This window comes from Solanum stenotomum, chromosome 10 (genome assembly GCF_019186545.1).
Source record: "Solanum stenotomum isolate F172 chromosome 10, ASM1918654v1, whole genome shotgun sequence".
NCBI classification, from domain to species: Eukaryota; Viridiplantae; Streptophyta; class Magnoliopsida; order Solanales; family Solanaceae; genus Solanum; species Solanum stenotomum.
This window is the reverse complement of record NC_064291.1, coordinates 48,843,672-48,867,429: the sequence shown is the minus strand read 5'-3', so window position 1 is coordinate 48,867,429 and position 23,758 is coordinate 48,843,672. Positions and strand designations below refer to the sequence as shown.

General features: G+C 33.4%; 5 protein-coding genes across 7 annotated transcripts in view; 2 read left to right on the top strand and 3 right to left on the bottom strand.

Moving 5' to 3' along the window:
- LOC125841605 (butanoate--CoA ligase AAE1-like) overlaps positions 1 to 12,619 on the bottom strand; it is a 51,942-nt gene extending 39,323 nt beyond the window's left edge. The window contains exons 1-2 of one of the 2 annotated variants that reach the window (XM_049520761.1): positions 12,413 to 12,610; positions 10,865 to 12,311 (exon numbers count right to left, since the gene is read on the bottom strand). In XM_049520761.1, coding sequence (XP_049376718.1) covers positions 10,865 to 12,311; positions 12,413 to 12,610 — 1,645 coding nt within the window. Of the gene's footprint in view, positions 1 to 10,656; positions 12,312 to 12,412 lie in introns of those variants that run through there. The other variant, XM_049520760.1, reaches the window with a different exon arrangement.
- Positions 1 to 23,758, top strand: part of LOC125841622 (60S ribosomal protein L13-1) — a 214,467-nt gene that overhangs the window by 109,394 nt on the left and 81,315 nt on the right. The gene's annotated exons all lie outside the window — the stretch shown is intronic.
- Positions 4,526 to 8,276, bottom strand: LOC125841629 (putative disease resistance protein RGA1). Its single transcript, XM_049520799.1, has 3 exons — positions 7,801 to 8,276; positions 6,284 to 7,197; positions 4,526 to 6,211 (listed from the first exon to the last, which is right to left on the bottom strand). The coding sequence occupies exons 1-3, from the start codon at positions 8,225 to 8,227 to the stop codon at positions 4,637 to 4,639; spliced, it is 2,916 nt and encodes a 971-aa protein (XP_049376756.1). The 5' UTR covers positions 8,228 to 8,276; the 3' UTR covers positions 4,526 to 4,636.
- LOC125841604 (uncharacterized) lies at positions 17,159 to 19,199 on the top strand. Its single transcript, XM_049520759.1, has 2 exons — positions 17,159 to 17,320; positions 17,492 to 19,199. Exons 1-2 carry the CDS (start codon positions 17,224 to 17,226, stop codon positions 19,069 to 19,071), a joined length of 1,677 nt encoding a protein of 558 aa, XP_049376716.1. The 5' UTR covers positions 17,159 to 17,223; the 3' UTR covers positions 19,072 to 19,199.
- Positions 19,356 to 22,453, bottom strand: LOC125841626 (ubiquitin-fold modifier 1). Its single transcript, XM_049520797.1, has 4 exons — positions 22,294 to 22,453; positions 22,099 to 22,196; positions 20,259 to 20,291; positions 19,356 to 19,591 (listed from the first exon to the last, which is right to left on the bottom strand). Exons 1-4 carry the CDS (start codon positions 22,377 to 22,379, stop codon positions 19,512 to 19,514), a joined length of 297 nt encoding a protein of 98 aa, XP_049376754.1. The 5' UTR covers positions 22,380 to 22,453; the 3' UTR covers positions 19,356 to 19,511.

Genomic DNA, 23,758 nt, shown 5'->3' with positions numbered 1-23,758 from the left:
GTTAATTTGTCAAACGAAAATGCTATCAGTTGTTTTCTGGGAGGGTTAAAAACTGAGCTCAACAAGGCTGTTAGAATGCAAGCACCCAAAACCTTAATGCAAGCCTACAAGTTAGCTAAGTTGCAAGAAGAGGTTTTTGATGCTTAGGCTAAGTCTTGGGGAATTAGAAATAACAGGAATCAAAATGGTCTTCTCCCTACTCCATCTAGGTTTCAGGGTGTACAAAAACCTACTTTCTCTAGCACAGCTGTCAAGAAACCTTATGAACCTAATGCTAACAGGTTCAGTAATGGTAATACTGGTAGAAGATTATTGACTGCTGTTGAGATGGATGAGAAAAGGGCTAAAAGACTGTGTTTCTTGTGTGATGAGAAGTATATGCCTGGGCATGTTTGTAAATCCAAGAAACAGTTATATTTGGTTGAAGTTCTGGAGGATGGGGAGGTAATCATGGAAGAAGAAGATAGCTATATCAGGGCAATTCCGAGATAGAAGCTAAGAAGAACAGAGTAAAAGAGAGAGAAGAAGAATTATCATATATCATTTCATGCCTTAACAACTGTATTACATATGTATTTATAGAGTTGAATTGAAAGCTAAAGCTACAATCTACTGAAATAACTGCTTCTAACAACTCTAACAAACAATGAACAGTGATAACTGTTTTTGTGACTAATGAACAGTAGATACTACTTTTTAATATTCCTAATCATCTATGCTCATCTACGCATTGTATCAGTGGATTTCTAAAGAAATCGGGTATTTAAAAGTTGGGGTGAATAATTTGATTCTGAGCTTGCTAGGTTTGACAAATTTGTGCCAAAGTATAATAAGAGAGGTATATTTAAACTATTTACGATAGTACATGAGTATATTTGACCCTTCTCCAAATTTGATAATTGCCAAAAATATGAATGTAAACTAAGCTGTTGTAATACTAATTTAAGATGATTACCTGTTTCTCGTCTAACAGATTGTCTCTCTATAATATTTTCGTGCAAATGAAAATTCTTTCTTAATTTCCTCAGCAATTGCATTTAGTCTTTGCATCACTTGGTCCATCCTTTTCCCGACCTTGTGACGGAAAGGGATAACCTTTGGATGATAACAGCCATATGCAGATTGGGAGAATCGTGTGGCCTTAGTTTTATATTCATCCAAGATGTCATCGACTTCATNNCAAAACCAAAACCAAACCAACTTAATCGGTTTTAAAATTATCAAAACCAAACCAAACCAAATATAATATACATTTATCGGTTTGGTGATTATCGGTTTCGGTTTGGTTTGGTTCGGTTATTCGGTTATTAACCATACACAAAAATAAAAGAAACAATTCATTTAAAATGTGAAAAAAGTGACAACAATCCATTCAAAACGAAAAATAGTTAGAATGACTTAAATTACTGAACTTTCGATCACTAAATTTACTATCAATAAAGCTTTAAAATTCACTATATTGGCCTAGAAGGAAGAGACAATAACATTTTCAGTCCCACAAAGAATTGTCATAGACACTCATATACATGAAATCAATAAGATAAATGTTTCATCTTGGGCATTTTTGCTTTCAATAAGTAAATTATAAAGAAATTTTAATGAAAATATGTATAAGATCTTTAAAATTGTTTATAAAAACAATATATTAAGTACGTATATTAATAAAATATATGTATATAATTCATCGGTTCGGTTTGGTTATTTCTTCGGTTTTTTTCCGAATAAAACCATAACCAAACCAAATACTATCGGTTTTCAAAAATCTAAAACTAAACCAAACCAAACTCAAATAAAATCGGTTTTATTTTATCGATTTGGTTTGGTTTTTCGGTTTGGATCGGTTTTTATCCAAACCGTGAACACCCCTAGTGGTGGCTATTGGAATGAAATAGAAAGCTTGACTTGATGTAGGGGGTGTCGACTTGTAATAAATACAAACTCAATAATTTCACTTATGGAATCTCAATTATAGGCAGGGATGACAATGGGGAAGAGCAGAGTGGGCTTAAGATTTTAGGGTGGGGCGATTTGAAAATAGAAAATTTTATTATGTAGGGTAGGTTTAGTCTTTGTGGGTTAAGGTTGAATCTGTCTCGCTCTATTGTCATCTCTAGTCATACTTTATTTATTGTCATTGTAAAACTTGATATTAAGATTACTTTATAGAGAAAAATTAGTTTAAATATCTATTATAAGAATTTTAATTAAAATTAATAGGTATATATATTCAATTTTTTTCAATCAATTTTCCTTCTTTTATTCTAATCATGCAAAATAATACATAAAATAATATATAAAATATAGAATAATAATATATAAATGTAAAATAAAATAGTTTTTGTAATATAAAATTAAAATAAATCTTAAATCAAACTTAACCAAATTTATGAGATGTGATAATTAATTAATAAGAGATATATCAATAAATATGTGTATATGGAAGTGATAGTTTGGTCTTGAAAAATAATTTTCTACTACTGCTTCCCTTTTAAAGAATTTTTAGCTTCTTCCCAACAGTAGAAAAACTGCGCTCCCATTTAAAAGTATTTTTACTGATTTACCAAACGCCTTAATTTTTAAATAAATATCTTTGACCTCCCAACAACAATGTCAAACAGGTTCTCAGAGTCAGACGTGCCTTACATAGTTAAATCTATTTTAGATGGAATATTCTATCATAACCCTAAAATTATGTAATATAACATCAAGTTCCATGTAATTCCTCCCAAAGTCCTAATTACTTAACTGGCTAAAATGGATTTATTTAAAGTTTATAGTAGCTAATATTGGCCGCTAATTGAGTTGTTTTTTCATATGATTTTGATCCAATATCAAATCAAATAGATCAACTATAATTTGATTGACCATTTAAGAATTTACTCTTGAAGTTCCCCACAGCTTAAATTGCAAATGGAAACAAATGATTATAGCTAAACAAAAGCTATACTATTGAGTACTCTCTCCATTTCTTTATAATACTACTACGTTGTTTGGACATGATTTGAAATGATTGATTTATCATATCGTTTCAATAAGTTATGATTATGATTATATATGTGTCAATATCATAATGATTTATGCATTGAATCAAAATGTTAAAGATAAAAAGTTGGTGTGATGTATGTTTATATGGGCACTTTAACTTATGGAAATATTTTATTATTGCTCTATAGTATGAGTCTCATAATGTGCTCTTGTAATATAATGAGAAGAAGGGGATTATTTTTATGTTAACAAAGTCACTATAGCATCCCATTCATCATTTGGCCATACAATCTCAAAATCAGATTCTCCACTAGCTAAAAACGACTCATTCTCCGAAACCAAACTCCAATTATTATTCGGGCTGGATAACTCACTCTCTGTATCAGAGATCAAAAACAAAATTTATTATGATTAACTCATAAATTATGGTGGTAAAGAAGATAAAGAAACTAATAGTGATAAGAATGTTACTCCTCCATTCCTTTGTATAGTTTACTTTTCAATAGTTGAATAATATGAACTTTGACTATATTTTAAAATGTATCTTTTATTAATTATTATATGGATATGGATTCTTCTATAATTTATATATAATTTTTAAATATATAATTTTTTTTAAATATGAATTTAATTTTAAAAGTTACTCAAAAATTGACTATCACACGTTACAATAGGAAATGAGGGAATATAAAAAGTCAAACATGCGATAAGATTACGAATAAATTTTTAATCATTAATCCGTCTTGCTATCAATATTCTAATTCATATCAAACATGAGATTTTATTGGGGAAAAAAGGCTAATATTATTTTCAAACTATCAGAAAATAAATTAGTCTTACCCTTCCTTTGTTTTTAGTATCGGATAGATCCTTGTTGTTGATTTGTTAATTTACTTTTACAATTCAAAAGTAACAAATTTCACGTTTAATTAAAACATATACTCTAAAAAAAATTGTTAATACAAATTTCATATTTGATTAAAACATATACTCTAAAATAAACTATTTTCGGGGAGGGAATCCTCCCTTATTGCTTTAATTGTTTTGTCATGACCAAATTTTTTAATATCAATTTAATAATCTATTAAAAAGCTGATGAAACTAATATATGCATATCATGTGTTTGTACCTAACCTTTCAATTGTGTGTTGGTTTAGGTTTAACTCACTGAACTCTTCTTCCTTACTAGCTAGCTTGAATATTATTGTTTCACGGGAATCACCTATAACCCGAGCATGATCGATATGTTAGGGCTCCGGCCGGACCTTCTGGAAAGACATGTTTCTGAAGTAAACAGAATTGAACCCGACTCGATGAACATGGGCTTTGGATCGCGTAAATACTCGAGAGGAGGTGAACCTACATGACATCAAATGCGCTCTGCAAGTCCTAGCGGACCAACAAAAGTCCTTAATGGACCATGTCTTCTGAGCTCACTAGAAATACCTGGTTCATAAGGGCTTTTCAAAGTACACGGTGCAGGACACTTTTGATCAAGTTAGAATGTAACAGAAACCAGGGGAAACATTAGATGTATAACAGCAGCAAGTACAGAGAAATGGGTTTCACATCACAAGTAATACTTAATACAAACAGGAATGGTCTGTGTGGGAGAATCACAAACAAAGAACCCAAGAAACTATTATAAATACTAATAGTTACGAATATGCAGATTAGGAATGTGAGCAATTTTGTGCCAGTCTTCTCCTATTCCCTTCTCACACCTCTTTTCCACTTCTGGACATCCCTCAACTGTTAAACTTGTGAGGGCTGTTAGGTGCTGCAATCCCCCCGGTAAATATTTTAGCATCTCACAGTACTGGAGAGATAACTCTGTGAGTGAAGTTAAACCTTCCAGCCCTTCCTCGGGGAGACTCTCTAGTGCACCACAACATTCAATTTTCAGACTCTTCAAAGCATTGAGAGTAGCCAAGCTGGTAGGCAGCTTTTTGAGATTTTTGAACTCAGAGATAGTCAAGTCTTTGAGATTTGCAAGGTTTTTGAACATCTCTTCTGGGAGTGAAGTAGCTTCTTCGTTATCGCTAATGTAGAGGGAAGTAAGATCCCTAAGATTAGATATGGACCTGAAACCTGTTGAATCTGCCTCTCGCGCGATTTCCAATTTCTTGACAGAAGAAAGGGTAGGGATAACAAACACAGGGCACTGCTCAATCTCCACCTCTTCAAGCACAGGGAATTGCTCTTCTCCTTCTTTTTTCAGCAATCCTTTCAGATTACGGAATTTGGCTACAGTAAGTTTTCTCAGAGATGGAAATCTTATTCTTGTGGGGGATCCAGAATGAACATCAATATCGTCTTCTTCAACATACTCCACCTCCGCAGACCCCTTGTGTAACACTAGACTTTCTAGACAAGGCAGCTCACCAAAGGGTGGTAAGCATGAGCAGTTTTTGCAACCTTCAATTACAATAGAGACAACATTTTTTAAAACTGAGTGATTCATCCAGTCTGCGAGACGGAATCCTCTGAAGCCAGTGAGATATAAATATTTCAGATTGGGGTGTGGTTTAAGGGCTTCAAGCACTTTAACTTCTTCTGATTCATATATGTGCGGTCCATTGTTATCCCAACACATGCTTAAAGATTGCAAATTCGCTTTTGCAGATAAATTGGCTTCTTTTGCGTCCCTATTATTCTTCACTCTCTCAAGATGTGTGATAGCAACTGCGCCATAGAGATTCAGATTTCGTAGTTCACCAGGTTGACAACTTTTTCTCTTGCCAATGACAAAGCAATCTAGACTCCTAAGGCATGTCAAAGATCCTATCCATGGTGGCATAGAAATCAAAGCATAACACTTATCAAGTAGAAGATTTTGGAGACTACCAAGTTTACTTGTTTTTTTAGGCAAATAACAAAGTGAGGTGCAATATTGTAGATCAAGAGTCTGCAGATTTTGAAGCTTGCATAACTGCTTTGGAAGACTACTAATTCTACCATTGCCAGACAAGTTTAGGTATCTCAAATGCACTAGATCTCCAATGGAAGATGGTAACTGGTCAAGTTTTGAGTAACTTAGATTAAGCACTCTTAACGAGACAAACTGTTCCAAGTTGAGTGGATAGTAAGGAGACACGGACACCACTTCAGCGAAACCAATGGACATCATATGTGTGTAACTTTTTACATTTATTTCGCGGATATTGCTGCTTGATGTGTTTGCCGAAAACAGAGATGTAGCCAAATCATGGATGAGATCATGCATCTTGAAATAAGTTTTACCAGATTTAACTTCAATCTCTTGGAAAAAAGACCTCAGGTATAATTCTTTCCATACTTCATTACCCACATCCTCTAGCTCCAAGTTTCCTTTTGATAAAAGAAAACCGTGTGCCATCCAGATAGCGATTAGATTTTCCTTTTCCATTTCTGTGTCCTTTGGGAACACCGCACAATACACAAAGCATTGTCTCAAATCAAGTGGAAGATTATGATAACTAAGCCTTAGGGCAGGTAGAATAGAACTTTCATCTTGAGGCAAATTCCAAATCTCACTATCTCTTACACGTTCCCATTCTCTTTCCTCTCTCTTGAAGCGCAAAATACCTCCAAGAGTCTTGGCTGCTAGAGGCACACCACCACATTTTTTCACAATCTCCTTTCCGATAGCCACAAGGTTAGGATTTATTTCTTCTTGGTGTCCAAATGCACGTTGGATGAACAACAACCAACAATCTTCTTGAGACATATTTGACAATTCATATGGTTGCAATGTTCCCATTATTGATCCAACCTTTTCAAGACGAGTAGTGGTTAGAACAGAAGCACCACTTGCTCCAACCTTCAAGACTGCTCTTAAATTATCCCACTTCTGTTGATCTTCATTCCAAACATCATCTAAGACAAGAAAGTATCTTTTTCCATTCAACAACTCTTGAAGCTTCTCCTGAAGTGAAGCCAAGTCCTCGATATCAAGAGAACTTCTTTCAATATTTCCTATAATTGTTTTCATCAACCTCTTCTCGTCAAAATTATCTGAGACACAAACCCATATTTTGGGATGGAAATGCTCAGTAACTCTCTGATCATTGAAGACCATTTGGGCAAGAGTGGTCTTTCCTAGTCCCCCCATACCAAGTATTGGGAGGACTGAAAGTTGTTGGGCATTACTAACATTGTTTATCAGGATTTTCACTATCTCATCTTCCTCTTTGCCCCTTCCATAAACTTGTGGTTCAGTTAATATAGAGCCTGGTGCAAGCAATGTCCACCTGAGAATATTGTTACATTCAAACTCATTAGGAGTCGGCAGAAAATAGAGAATATTTTTGTACAATATACTCCTGTATTATCGGAAATACTTTAAATATACCCATAATTATACTTTTGGTCCAAATATACCTCTGCCATTTGGCTCAAATTTGTCCTTAACCTTGATGGAAATTAAAGACACGTGATAAGCACATAATCAAATAATTCACCCACAATTATTTTTGCTGCTCCTCTGTATCAGATTTAAATTGGTAGCTTTATTAGAAGATGATATTGTCACTCTCTTCCATCTTAATCGTACTTTTATGGTTCTTATTATTTTCCATTATCCTACTTGATATTGTTTTTCTGAATTTGGTACTTTTAAAGAAAGAAATTAACAAGTAAGAAATCGGGTATTTAAAATTGGGGGTGGATAATTTGATTTTGAGCTTGACAAAATTAATTATGGATAAACTTGTGTCGAAGTACAATGGGAGAGATACATTTAGACTAAAAGTATAAGTGATATTTTTGACTCATTTCCAAATTTGATAATTGCCAAAAAAAATGAATAAAAACTAAGCTGTTTAAGATGAGCACCTGTTTCCCGTCTAGCAGCTTGTCTCTCTATAATCTTTTCTTGCAGATGAAAATTCCTTCTTTCCTCAGCAATTGCATCCAGTGTTTTCATCACTTGGTCCATCCTTTTCCCGACCTTGTGACAGAAAGGGATTGCCTTTGGATGATAACGGCCATATGCAGACTGGGAGAATCGTGTGGCCTTAGTTTTATATTCATCCAAGATGTCATCGACTTCATATGTAACAACATTGAGTTTTTGCAACCAATTTTCAAGTGGCTTGTCGTTGAATTGCTTCTCCTGAGCATCTTCAAGGACTGATTGGATTGTAGAGAAGATGCTTGAGAGCTTTTGGAACTCATTTTGTAAACCAAAAAGCAATACAAGTTCCCCTTTGAGGAAAGAAGTGAGATTGTCTAGCACAACTTGAAGTAAAGCTTCAGCCATGGAATGAAATAGAAAGCTTGACTTGATGCAGGGGGCGTGGACTTGTAATAAAGACAAACTCAATAATTTCACCTATGGAATCTCAATTATAGGCAGGGATGACAATGGGCTGGGGCGGGGCGGAGTGGGCTTAAGATTTTAGGGTGGGGCTATTTGAAAATAGAAAATTTTATTATGTGGGGTACGTTTAAGTCTTTGCGGGTTAAGGTTGAATCTGTCCCGCTTCATTGTTATTTCTAGTCATACTTTATTTATTGTCATTGCAAAATTTGATATTAAGATTACTTTATAGAGAAAAATTAGTTTAAATATCTATTATTAGAATGTTAATTAAATTAATAGTATATATTCAATTTTTTTCAATCAATTTACCTTCTTTTATTCTAATCATGCAAAATAATATATAAAATATAGAATAATAATATATAAACGTAAAATAAAATAGTTTTTTTTAATATAAAATTAAACTAAATCTTAAATCAAACTTATGAGATATGATAATTAATTGATAAGAGATATATCGGTATATATGTGTATATGGAAGTGATATTTTGGTCTTGAAAAAAATAATTTTTTGCTACTGCTTCCCTTTTAAAGAAATTTTAGTTTCTTTCCAACAATAGAAAAACTGCGCTCCCATTTAAAAGCATTTTTACTGATTTGCCAAGCACCTTAATTTTCAAAATAAATATCATTGACCTCTCAACAACAATGTCAAACAGGTTCTCAGAGTCAGACGTGCCTCACAGCTTCAAAAAAAAATTAGATAGAATATTCTATCATAACCCTAAAATTATGTAATCTAAAATCAAATTCCATGTAATTCCTCCCAAAGTCCTAACTACTTAACTGGCTAAAATGGATTTATTTAGGACCCGTTTGGCCATAGATTTTTCAAGTAATATTTGGGGGGAAATTTGGCAAATAGTGTTTGTTCCATATAATTTACCATTATTTGGTAAAAAAAACTTGGCAAATAATCCAAATTCTCAAATACTAGTAAAAACTAGTATATGGGCCAAATCTCATTATTTGGGAACTTTTAAAAATTCAAATTCTACACCAAAATTTTATTTTTTATAAAAACACCCTCTATAGTATTTATTTGCGTTGTATTACATAGTTTTTCACGTGAACACCAAAGCAGTGATGAAATATTCAATGAATATGAAAGTGATGATATGGTTGTTCATGAAAATGACGAACAATCGACTTAGGGTAATAAAGTCATGTGCTTCGTCTACTTTACAATGTATGGAATGATGCTTGTTACACTCACTCCAAACTACAACATTGCTCCAATGTCACGAACACTACTTATTATTTGTTGCAACGAGGATACAATGGACTTGTTGCGGAAGTCATGAATTTTGTTACGTCGACGTTTCTATATTGCTATGTAATACAAACATATGGCTAATTTTGATAGTTTTTAAAACTTATGGGTATAATCATATTTATTAAAAAAGTAAAATATATTTCTCAAATATTATGGCCAAACACATGGTGAAATTTCACTCATATAATATTTATCAAAAATATTTGAAAATCTATGGTCAAACTCTAGCTTAAAGTTTATAGTAGCTAATATTGGCCGCTAATTGAGTTGTTTTTTCATATGATTTTGATCCAATATCAAATCAAATAGATCAACTATAATTTGATTGACCATTTAAGAATTTACTCTTGAAGTTCCCCAACTAATTGACAGCTTAAATTGCAAATGGAAACAAATGATTATAGCTAAACAACAGCTATACTAGTGAGTACTCTCTCCATTTTTTTTATAATACTACTACTACGTTGTTTGGACATGATTTGAAATGATTGATTTACCATATCGTTTCAATAAGTTATGATTATGATTATATATGTGTCAATATCATAATGATTTATGCATCAAATCAAAATGTTAAAGATAAAAAGTTGGTGTGATATATGTTTATATGGGCACTTTAACTTATGAAAATATTTTATTATTGCTCTATAATACGAGTCTCGTAATGTGCTCCTTTAATATAATGAGAAGAAGGTGATTATTTTTATTTTTATTTTTATGTTAACAAAGTCACTACTCAACTTAAGGTATATCTTATCAAAGTTATAATGCATGTAACTCATCTAACCAATATATTTTATTTCCAAGTAATTCTATTACTGCTATTCAAAACGTTCTCCCTGCTTATTACATTGCACTTTTACTTTTTATTTTCTCCAAGTTTTTAACGGGAAGTGGCTAATCGATCGATAATCATTAATTTCATCCCGAATCAATTGATAGCTTAAATTAATGAATTAAAATAAGTTGAACTGTTAGTTGTAAATATCCCACCAAACCGCCCGATAAACACCCCTAATAGTATACACTGTTGTATAAAATTGTAAACAAAGGAGAAGTAATAAATGAAAGAACTCAAAGATGTATTAGAGAGAAACAGAGCTTTTTTATTATTATTACTAATATGTTATCTGACGATTATAATATTAAAGCATCCAATAGAGTAAATAATAATAACCCTTTTTCAAAAGGTTAAATTCCTCTATTGTTATGCTGCACTAGTCTTATTTATGTACTACGATTTAACTTATGTCTAAGCAAGCTCCATTTCCGCACCACAACTCATTATAGTTAGCTACCTTTCGAAACACTTCCCATGGCTTTGACTCTCTCTCTCAGAACGAACTTCTGAGTCTTTCCGGTTGAAGTTTTTGGCAAATCATCAAAAATAACCGTCCTAGGAGCCATGTATTGTGGCAAACGATCGCGACAATACTTGATGATCTCTTCAGCACTGGCATTGCATCCATTCTTCAGTTTAACAAATGCACAAGGTGTTTCACCCCAGTGATCATCTGGTTTTCCCACTACAGCAGCTTCAAAAACAGATGGATGGCTAAAGATTACGGACTCCACTTCGATTGAACTAATGGTTTCTCCACCAGAGATAATGATGTCAATTGAACGATCCTTTACTTCTATGTAACCATCAGGATGTTTCACTGCTAAGTCCCCGCTACGAAACCAGCCCCCTTTAAAAGCATTTTCTGTTGCTTTCACATCCTTAAAGTAACCATTCATTACTGTGTTTCCTCTAATCATCACCTCACCTATCGTTTTTGCATCTGAAGGTACACTCTTCATTGATTCAGAATCCTTTACGTCTACGTCCTCTAAGCCAAGATGGTGCACTCCTTGACGAGCGTGGAGATTAGCCTGCTCAACAGGGGACAGATAGTTCCACTCTGGTTTCCAAAAACAAACAGCTGCTGGACCATAAGCTTCTGTTTGACCATATCCATGAGTAACATTAAAATTGAGCTCTTTCATCACAAGTAGAACTTGAGGAGGAGGCGGCGCACCACCTGTCATAACATTTACTGTTCTTAAGATTGGTTTTTGAATACTTTGTGGCGCGTTTATTATCATGTTCAGAATCGTAGGTGCACCACCCATGTGAGTCACTTCGTGCTGACTTATGTTGTCGAAAATCCCTTTTTCGTTCACATTTCTCATACAAATATTTGTACCACCCTGTGCTGCAACAGTCCAAGTAAGACACCATCCACTGCAATGAAACATTGGAACAGTCCATAAAAACACAGGCATCGAAGTCATTTCAGTGAGAAGAGCTGCAGCCAGAGAATTAAGATATGCCCCTCTATGACTATACACAACCCCTTTTGGCCTCGATGTTGTTCCTGACGTATAATTCACAGCAATAGCATCCCATTCATCATTTGGCCATACAATCTCAAAATCAGATTCTCCACTAGCTAAAAACGATTCATACTCCGAAACCAAACTCCAATTATTATTCGGGCTGGATAACTCACTCTCTGTATCAGAGATCAGAATTAGATGCGGCAACTTTACCCTTTCCTTTGATAGAATTTCTAATGCACCCTTAGCAACATCAAGCAATTCGCAATCTACAAATATGATTTTCGCCTCTAACTCCTTAAGTAACACAGAGACCATATCTGAATCATAACGCGTATTAAGTGCACAAAGTACTGCCCCTGCCATTGGTACTCCAAAGTGTAGCTCATACAATGCAGGAATATTTGGAGCCAAGGCAGCAACCTGCTCACAAATTTAGTGTATTTCAACATTAAAAAATTTAATAAAACATTCAAACTAACAACTAAGAAATCATTAAAGTGAATTGAACGATAAACACACACCACATCCCCACGAGAAATTCCTAAATGGGTAAGAGCAGAAGCAAGTCGGATACACCTTTCGCGAGTTTCTCTCCAGGTATATCTCACATTTCCATGAACAATAGAGAGCCTATCACCATAAACTTTTGCTGATCTTTCTAAGAAGCTAATTGGACTCAATGGCACAAAGTTTGCTGAGCATTTCACTGTACCCTCCATTTTTTTCATATAAGTGATGGATTTGTTTATGTTGGAAGATCAAGTGAGGAAGTATGGTTCTATAAATAGTGTTACTATTAGGAGAAATATTTAATGGTTCCAACTATTTAATTTATTTATTATCCAAAAAAACAGAACAGAGGTCAAATGGTTGGAAAATTAGTAGGTAAGTTATGTTGATGGAAAAAAAAATATTTATTGTGATTAACTTTTTTCCTTTTCTGGTACATGATTAGAGGATGTTATTGGGTTTTAAAAGGTGTGAATGAAATATGAAGAGTTGTGATTTTCATGAAAAGTTGTGACTTTTATGAAGAGTTGTGACTTTAATGAAAAGTTGCGATTTTTATGAAGAGTTGTGACTTTTATGAAAGGCTGTGACCTTTTTCGAAGGGTTGTAACTTTTCCGAAGAGTTGTGACCTTTCTGATAATATACAATAAACATATGTTCACACTATCATTTTACGTTATTGATTGCTGTTTTTGCATACATACTTAAAAATTTTGTTGTTTGTGTTTCCGCAAAATTATTGTTATAAGTACTTGTTAATACAGATTAAATAACAGGTGTTTGGGTTGAACTATTTTAACTAGTTTTTGACTTTAAAGTTTTTTTTTTAAAAAAAAAATTGAAGGTTGTTGAAGATCACAATTAATGTATATCTAATTAATCTTGTATTATCCATTAATTGATCCATTAGCAGTTGGTAGCAGTGGCGGAGGCAGCATGTAATGAGGGGGGTCATCCGACCCCCCTCGGCGAAAAATATTACTATTTATACATGGTTAAAATTATTTTTTAGATATGTATAATAGATGTCGAACCCCCTTCCACTAGTTCGTGTGTTTACTTTTCAGATTTTGAACCTCCTTGTTAAATTTTCTGGCTCCGCCACTGGTTGGTAGTCAGTCAGTGAGTTCACAATTAACTATATCTAATTAATTAATCTTGTATTGGAGTTAATAAGTTAATTGATCCATTACTTAGTTGATAGTTAGTCAGTAGTCTGTAAGTCAGTTCGTTGGTGACTGTTGAAATAAATTAGGAAAAAAAAGGTTAAAATAAATTATCATAAATAAATTAGTTTTACCCTCCATTTGTTTTTTTTATCAGATAGATCCTTGTCTGTCATTTCCTTCTATAGCTTTAATTTCTTTATCAAGATCAGAATTCTTATTGTCGATTTCATTAATCTACTAAAAAGTGGATAAAAATTAATTATATACACATGTTTTGTACCAAACTACTAGATGTATGTTACGTATTTATATATAGACATTCAATATTAGCGATTATTAATTATGTAATATTTCATTAAATTATTTACCTATTATAAATTATTTAATATAAACATAGACTGCAATAAGTATTTATCCTAAAAAGTGCAAAGAAAATATGCTATAGCAAATGCAGTCCAACATTGGAGCTTACTTGGTCATACTTTATCTATTGTCGTTGCAAAATACATACGTATTGAAATTTTTAAAATTGATTTTAATTTATTTTTTTAATGAAAAATAGTTTTTTTTTAAAAATTATATGTTGTATTATTAAATAAAGGGGAACTTATAATAGAAGCTAATTATTTAGATACACTCTAGTTTGTAATATTTCATATCTTACCATATTTTGGTGCGTCCAGATACATTCAGATGTGTCTACATACATGTATCTCCGGATACATGGGTCAAAATTAAGTGTAATTTGTTCTAGATACATTGTATTCAAGTATATTCGCATGTATCTGGGACACATAATATCGTTCGCCTCTCTCCCATGTATCTGGTATCTCAAATACATGTGAATCACGCTAGATACTTACATGTTCATGTATCTAGTATGTATCTAGTGTGATTCGCATGTATCTGAGATACATACGAATCTCGCTNCTTTGTTTATATCAATGCACATTGAAATGAGTTACAAAAAATACACATACAATATAGGAATGGTCATATTAATTGTAGGGGTAAAATGGAAAAGAATTAATTAATTCTATCCTAATTTAATAAGTGCTCAAATAATATGAAAAACATTTTTTTAATTAAGATTCTCATCTAATATGGAATGGAGAGAGTAACAATATAACTTTATTAATGTTGGGCCCGGGCAGCGCCCGGACTTTCTTTACTAGTATATATATATATGACATGATCTATGTCTAATTATGTAGTTTTTCCTTAAACAAAAACCATGGTCCATGACAAAAAAAAATAGATTCAGCCCAACAAAAGCCCAATCAGAAGAAATAAAGCAAAGACAATAAACTAAAATAGAGCATATTGAAATTATTTTTAGAAGTAATTTTAAAACTTTTGTCCTTCACTTTCTCTGGAGACACAAAGTGTATGGTTTATAGGTAGCATAATGCTACTCTTGTGTCATTTGATATGTGGTATAACGATAACAATCTTGAGATAAAAATTAAAAATTAATTTATTTTTAATATTTAATTTGAAATATTAATTAATTTAAAAATTATTTTATCTTACTTTTTATTTCATATAAAAGGTGGAGATATAATAATTTCATGAAATTTTCTTGCTGCCGGCCAAACAACCCCCTTATTTTTTTCCCAAGTATTTAGGGGCCGTTTCGTAGATGGTTAGAGTTATGCAGGTATTAATAATGTGGGATTAGTTATGTGTGAATCTATATATTATTAGATGCATGTATTAGCTATATAGTGATTAGGTATTCATGTATTAACTATTTCACTTTCTATCATGCATAAAATAATAAATAGAATGCAATTTGCTCAGTGAAACACACTTTATGTATCTTGAATAACACCTCTCTTCATCCAAATAAACTAGAAAATGCTGGACACAAATCCCACTTTATACCACTATTGCAAGTTGCAATCAAACAATTGTCGAGGGAATGTTAGAAACGATCTCTCTATCTTCACTCGATAGTAATAAATTGGAGTTATTTTTTACTTTTTATGAGTTATTTAGAGTGAAAAAAAGTGAAAACACTTTATTGTTATTTTTCAAATTCTTGAAAATTTTAGAATTTAACTTCAAGTTAAATTTCAAAATTTTGGCCAAACGTGTTATTCCAAAGTTCAACTTCAAAAAGATCTTATTATTTTCTTCTGCTAGAACTATTGTACTAGCTACATCTGTATAATTGTAATCACTTAAGCCTATAATAAATAAGTCAACCTACTCATATTTATTGTTGTCCTACTTATTAGACAATAGTCAAAGTATTTCAAGTTTTTAGCTAATAAGTAGCTGAAATATGATTACTTTTATCATTTTAGCGTGCTCTTTTCTTTTCTTTTAATTTTGTTTGACTCTAACAGATAAGTTCTTAACAATATAAGTATATGTTATTTCATGCACAACAAGCACTAATATTAAAAAAAAAAACTTGAAATCTCTTATTATTAATTTTAGGTCACTAATTTTATTGAACTGCTCGGTGGAGATGACTTGGACGTGCGGGAGGTGGGAAGCGGGGTGTGAGCACAGTCAGATGAGTTAGGTTCCTTTCACTATTATATATATACATGGGCGGAGCCACCCTTTACCAAGGGGTATCAAGTGACACTCCTTCGTTGGAAAATTACATTGTATATAGAGGTCAATTTTGATTTAATAATATATATACATGTATTGACACCTCTTGACACAAGTTGAAGGTTTGATCTAGTGATTAAGGGGTTGCGGCAATTCCTTGAGGTCACGTGTTATGAGACCCTTTGCATGGGGTTCGGGGGTGAATTTACCCGTTAAAAATGAGTCACGTTAACATGTGGTCCTTCGTAAAGTTATTAATTATACATTTGATTAGATGCTTAGTTATCTATTGAGGATTGGGAATCAATTCTCGCTTAATATATTTTTATCTTTTTCTTTTTATTTTCTTAGTGGTGCAATACTCGTGTTCTAAAAATTCTAGAATTGCTACGTGAGTGATTGTTCTTTGTACGTTGCATATTTTCCACCACTCACAATTAATTAACTTTGACAAATTTCATTTGTCGGTCACCTATATGCATCATACATGTGTTTTGCATGTTGTTGCTACATGGAAATTGGTTGTAAGTATTTTAAACAGCGGTGGAGTCAGAATTTTACATGAAATATAAGTTTGATCTTACATAAATAATATTTTTTTTGTCGATGAACCCTCCTGTCCCCACTTGGCTTCGCCCCTATTCAAAGTAACCAATAAGCTACATCAAATCGAAGGATTGATTTGATTATATTTAATTTTGAAGAAAGAAATTGAATCAAACCGAAAAAAAATGAGCTAGGTAACAATTGAAGTTTAAACAAGAGAAAAGATAATAGAATTCTTCAAAACTTAGCACTTCTGCAAATAAAGCTCAGACATGAACAAAAAAAATGGTTTTTTGTTGCTTGAATAATATATAGAAGTATTAATCTCTTTAGTGATAAGCAAGCAAACAAGACTTGTTCTACTCAATAACTTGATGGGACCTGTAAATTAATTGCCTACATTGGTCTACAATTCTCAACCACCTCAAAATTGGAATATGCTTTTTTTTTTTGTCATATATTTACTTGTTTTGGATATGTTTCTAATCTATCCTAAGTTACAATTCACCAAAAAAAAAAAAATCAAAAAAATCTCATGGGAAATTGTATTCCTTCTCTACACAAAGAAATCAAATATTTGCCCATTGATACAATTTTCAAGCTTCCATCACCATTGCCCAATTGGCCACCAGGTTTGAAATTTCACTTTCTTAATTATCGCTAAATTGCTAGTAACTAACGATTTTTTAAAATAATTTGTAGCTAATTCGTTGCTAGTTATATGAATAGCGACAAATTTTACTGTTTAACTACAAAATCTGTCTGTCGTCATAAGTTTATTGATGTTAAAGGTCTAATGACAGGAACAGGAGATTTTGGAAGTGGATATATTGATTTAGGAGGGCTAAAAGTTTGCCAAATTGTGACATTTAACAAAGTTTGGGCTATTGATAAAGGAGGACTAGAGAATCTTGGAGCAACATTTTATGAGCCTTCACCAATTCCAGATGGATTTTCTATGTTTGGATGTTATTGCCAACCAAACAATAAACCCCTTTTTGGTTGGGTACTTGTAGGGAAAGACAATGTTGGTGAAATCCTAAAGAATCCAATTGATTACACACTTGTTTGGAGTAGTGAATCCTCAAAATTCAAGAACACAAATACCAATGATCATGGCTATATTTGGCTACCAATCCCACCTGAGGGTTACAAGGCTTTAGGCCATGTTGTCACAACTTCACCTGAAAAACCTGCCTTAGACAAAATCCAATGTGTTCGATCTGATCTAACGGATGAATTAGAGGTTGAGAGTTGGGTATGGGGTCAGGGTACAACCAGTAAGGTGAATGGTATCAACGTTCATAGCGTGAGACCTCGAGAAAGAGGTGTAAAAGCACAAGGGGTTAGTGTAGGCACATTCTTAGCTAGGATCATAAGTGATAAAGATGATGAGTCTAACAAAACCTTATCCCTTGCTTGTTTAAAGAATAATAAGTTTGATACCTTTTCTTCTATGCCTAACCTTAGCCAAATTCAAGCATTATTTGAACAATACTCTCCAATTATATACTTTCACCCTAAAGAAAAGTACCTACCTTCCTCTGTCAATTGGTATTTTGCTAATGGTGCTTTTCTATACCAAAAAGGTCAAGAATCAAATCCTAGTACCATTGAACCAAATGGCTCAAATCTTCCACAAGATGGTCCAAATGATGGTGCTTATTGGCTAGACTTGCCAATTGATGAGAAGGACAAAGAGAAAGCTATTAAAGGAGATTTACTAAACTCTGAGGTTTATCTCCACATTAAGCCAATGTTAGGGGCAACTTTCACAGACATAGCTGTGTGGATTTTCTATCCATTCAATGGACCTGGTACAGCTAAACTTGGCCTACTTGATGTACCCTTTGGTAAAATAGGTGAACACGTAGGTGATTGGGAACATGTAACACTTAGGATCAGCAATTTCAATGGGGTGTTGTACAAAGTTTACGTCTCGCAACATAGTGGAGGGACATGGCTTGATGCACCACAAGTTGAATTTCAAAATGGTAGTAACAAAGTTGTGGTCTATTCTTCACTAAATGGACATGCCATTTACCATAAACCAGGCTTAATTTTACAAGGGGGTGGAGATATTGGGATAAGAAATGATACAGCTAAGAGTAACTTGGTTTTGGACTGTGGGAAGAACTATTCAATAGTTGCTGCTGAAAATCTTGAAATAATCGCGCCAGCATGGCTAAATTATACAAGAGAATGGGGACCAAAGTTAAGTTATACACTTGGGGATGAAGTTAAGAAAATTGAGAGTTCATTGAAAGGGAACTTGAAAGGTGCATTTGCGAAATTGGTGAAAGTATTGCCAAATGAAGTTTATGGAGAAGAAGGGCCTACAGGTCCCAAGATGAAAGGTAATTGGAATGGGGATGAAGTGTGACTTGTCAAAAGAAATAGAATTGAAGCCTTCATGCAAGTCTGTTTTGTAATTCAAAAATCTCTCTATGTAATTAATCTCACCTTTTTATTTGAGCTCATGAGATTGCTATTACATAACATCTAATCACCAGTATATAGATTATTTGCTCACCAACCATTCAGATACCAAATGGCAAAAGAAGAAAAAGTTTCCAAAAAATGCATTAGAAACCTACTAAGTACTTAGAAACTGGACAAATTCTTTTGCCAAAAGAAAATTGCAGAAATAGGAAAAGAAAGGCTAGATAAAAGCGATAGCATAACCATTTTATTTGAATCTGATATTTAATCTATACTTAGAATTACAACATTAAAAGATGAGGACATCTACACATAATGTGCTACTCATTTGGGAAAGAATATCCCATAAGTCCTAGGTAGATGAAATATAGAGCTAAGCATTCAGAATGAGATCCACAAAGCACCAACCCTATCGCGAGGAATTAGGCGCAGTTCAGACCCATGTTTAAGAAAGACGTTACCTGAAATCACATTCAAGTTGAAACAAGTTCAAAAACGGATAATCTAAGAAGATAAAATTCAGAACTCAATTATAAGATATTTAATCACGTCAGGGTAAATGAATAAACTATCCCAGCCAACTGTGGCTAAAGAGAGACAACTAAACCCACAATGAAAAGACACGAACAGATTCTCCACGGAATATCTTTAGCATTCTTAAAGTGATCCAAACCAAAAGAAAAGATAAAGGGAGACTCACAACGATTTTATTCTTCCACTAACTAATAAAATATCCTTTATAGCATTTCTAGGAAATAACTATCACAGTACCTTGAGATACATGCAACTACTCTTTCTTAGGCAGTGAAATTCACAAAGACAGAAAAAGGAATAAAAAAGGAAAAGCTTGTATATATATATATATTTGCATGCTTTCTTATTTCATCCAAGAACTTAATAAGGCAAGTTTAAAGAATAGACCCGTTTTTTCATTAAACAAGACAGTAATCCTTAAAAATTACTTGGATCTTAATGCACTAAATTTCCATCAGACATGAGGAATATACATTTTAAAACTTCCATTCCATCTATTATTATCATCCACAAAACAAACAAACCATTATTTAGCAGGAAAAAAGAAAGATACAAGAGGTAACTACAACAAATTCTTGTAAAGTGTAACATTACCTGCACTTTGTTGTGGATTAATTCCCACTCCATCTGCAACAAGACAAAAGAAAAAAAAATTATAATTAACAAAAAACGAAAAAAAAATGCAATAATAAGAAGTATATTGTTTTTACTCCCTTTTGCCATTGAAACTAAAGACTGAAGAATATCAGAGCATTGGAAAAGACTCGAACTCAAAAATAATACTCTTTTTGGTACCAAATAGGAAACCCATATTTACATTGCCAATCTTAAACATCACTTTTATCACTTCCCTTTCTGACTGTACAATCCAAAAAATTGCCTGAGAATTTAAGATTTACCGAAAACCAACTTTGACCTATGAGGAACTGATGATGGCTACATATCAGTTCTATTCATAAGTATGAAAAAAAGATTTGATAAGAAGGATTAACACCACACAAACTTAATTCAGAGTTCTCTTGGGAGTCGCCTGCCGTGACTAATTTGTTTGTCTAATTGTATAATCCATAGGAGATCTTTTATTTTATCTTTTGATAAGGTAAAGGTAAAGGTTGAAAGAAAACATTTTTGTTTAAACTTCAGACCCATAACTAAGAGATCACCTTTAAGTGCAATGCAAAATTTACCAAAAATATCTTCGCACAGGACAAAAACCACCATTCATGAGTCATGACTCATGAGACAAAATGGCAGACCCAAGACCACCTAAAATCCCAATACTCTAACCCAAATTGAGAAATTTAAGCCTGCTAATGCTATAAACCATCATTTGGTCCAGTTGATAATTGATATCATGATAGCATTTCTGCACAAGTATTCTATTGGTTTCATAGTTAATGTTGTTTTCTGTTAGAATGCCTAATACTGGGTGAAGGAATGGGCTATTGTATCCTTACAGGACCTAAGATCCATCCTCGCTTTGTGAGTTAACTTTTGAGATTACACTATTTCTTTTACACTGTACCAGTGTCAATCCATCCAGTGTCAATCCATCCCTATTCGTGGTTTACTTAGTGTTAGGACATAGGAGCTAGGACCGAATGTTATATGTCCACACCCCAGATCTACAGTCCTGGACGTATGGAAGTGTATTTTCAAAACATTGGTTGAGGAACAGTTGTTCTCTCCTTAGAAAGCCTTCTCTTTTATAAGTCAAAAGGTTTCATTAATTTTTTTGATAACCGAGAAATCCGTCTATGACCCGTCCTTTGGATCAATCACAGCCTTCTAAACTCGGTGGATAATGGGCCCGCCCCTCTACCCTTCTCCACTTAAATACCGGGCTTCGCTTTGCATGGTGTGGGGCTTGAACCTGCGACCTAAGCCACACATCCTCCACCTTTTGCCACTTGAGCTAAGCCTTGGGGGCTCAAAAGGTTTCATTAATAAACACCAAGTAGGTGTCCATTTGGCCTTTGGGAATCCCCACACTTCATCAGCTAGTTTATGGCATCAAGTTAGTCCCCATATCCATCTTCTTAGACTTACTAGTCTCCTCGTTCTTACTACTGAGTTTAATTACTTCCTATAGTGATATTATTGAAGTTCCACAAGGTTTGTCCTAAATGAAATCAAAAGTTCATAATTTTACTTGAGATAGACCAACAGCCGGTACGGGACTAAGGGACTGTGGGAATAGAGATAGACCGGATTCAAAGATATAGGCCAATCAAAACAAAAGGAAGATGGTGGATCAATTAATCAACTCTGCCTCAATCGCAATTTGGATCAACAGATACAGAATTTAATTTGCGTTGGGGGAACAAACTCTTGGTTTTACATGCTAGAGCTCATCTATCCAAATCGAAATAATCTAAAAATAATTAAAATAGAAAATCTATAACTGAAAACGGAAGGAGAAGGAAAAGGATACCATTAGTTATGATGGCGCTTGTTTGAGGAGGGACTTTGAATTCCTCAGCCGCAAATTTGAGAACAGCGGTGAACGGAGCTGCCTCCGGAACGCTAAAACTGATCGAACAATAAATGCGAAATTCAATTTTAAGTGAAAACACAAATCAAGTATCAATTTTATGAAGAAAAAAAAAATAAACAGAGGGATACGTACACTTTGAATGGCAATTTGGGATCGGAAGTTAGAGTGACTTTGAACGACACTTTTCCGCCGCCACCAGCACCACCGCCACTCGCCATTGTTCCTCTTGTTTCCGATACTGCGTCGGGAATTTTTCTGTGTTTGAAGAAGCCCAAAAATCACCTCTGATTTTTTGCTCTTAATTTTCAGTTTTGGGCCTTTTTCAGGCCCCAATTACAAGATGTGCTGTATTAGCCAATCAGAAGTGACCATGTAAGCATGGAATTAATATTGGGCCTCGTGTAAATTTCATGCATATATTGTCTTTGATACTGTGCTATAGGTCTTCATTGAATTTAATGGTGTTTAAAATATTATATATTATCAATATAGAAGTAAAATTTAACCTATATATAATATAAATTTTTAATGAAAGATAATAAGTTAGATATCTTGACACCATCGTAACTCTGTCTTAGAAAACAAAAATGGATTTAAGTGCAATTAATAAAATTCTAGTGAATATTTATACTATGGGTTTCATCAAGTTTGGTCTATACTTACTACTACTACACTAACACCTTGTTTGGATGGTTGTAACTCGCCAAACACACATACAACCCCTTTAACTTGCTCTCATTTTTCATTTTGGCACTCCAACTTAGCCTTGTTCCATTTTAACCCTTAAACTCCATTTTTATGTATCATTTTAACACGAAATACTATTTTTATAATTTCTTTATTTTTATATATATTGTTCAATTGCAACTTTTTATTTTAAATCGACATGTGTCAGTTAATTTTAGTTAAAAAAATAAAAATAACAAAAAATAATTCTTTTTTTAAAAATAATTTCTTTTTAAGAGTTATAGGTATTTTTATGTGAAAAATAACCAACGAAATTCTGTTGGTTTTCTTTCTTAAAAATCACCGACAATCTAACTGTAACGACCCGGAAAATGATAGAGTGAAACTAGAGCCTCACATGTGAGTTTGGAGTCGAGAACTTAATGAAATGATTATATTTGAATTTGACCCAAAAAGTTCTTAAAAATGTGCTTCGGAAGTTACCGGAAGCTTGTTTAGCTATATATAAAAAGATCCGTTTCGTTTTTCGAAAATCCGACTTCATATTCTTGTTTAGGGGGTCAAATTGAGTGGGAAATGGGTCTAACCCAAATTTTAGAGCAACCGTATCAAAATCCGAAATTTCCAAGTAAAGCCTTTTTCGAGGGTCTACTTTGGAGGGTCATATCTCCTAGCATACAAATTATTTGGGTGGCCAATAATATATCCATGGAAAGCCCTTTGATTTAGCTACCTAACGCACTTCGTTTCATCTCATTCGGAGTTCGGACGAAGAAGTTATGCCCATTTTCGTAAAATCTGTTCGGCAGGAAAAGACAATTTCCAGTAGGCGTGGTTACTGTTCACCCGCCTCATTTTTTTTTCTAAGTGTTGGACCATTCTTCCAAAGGACATATATTATTTCCTAAAT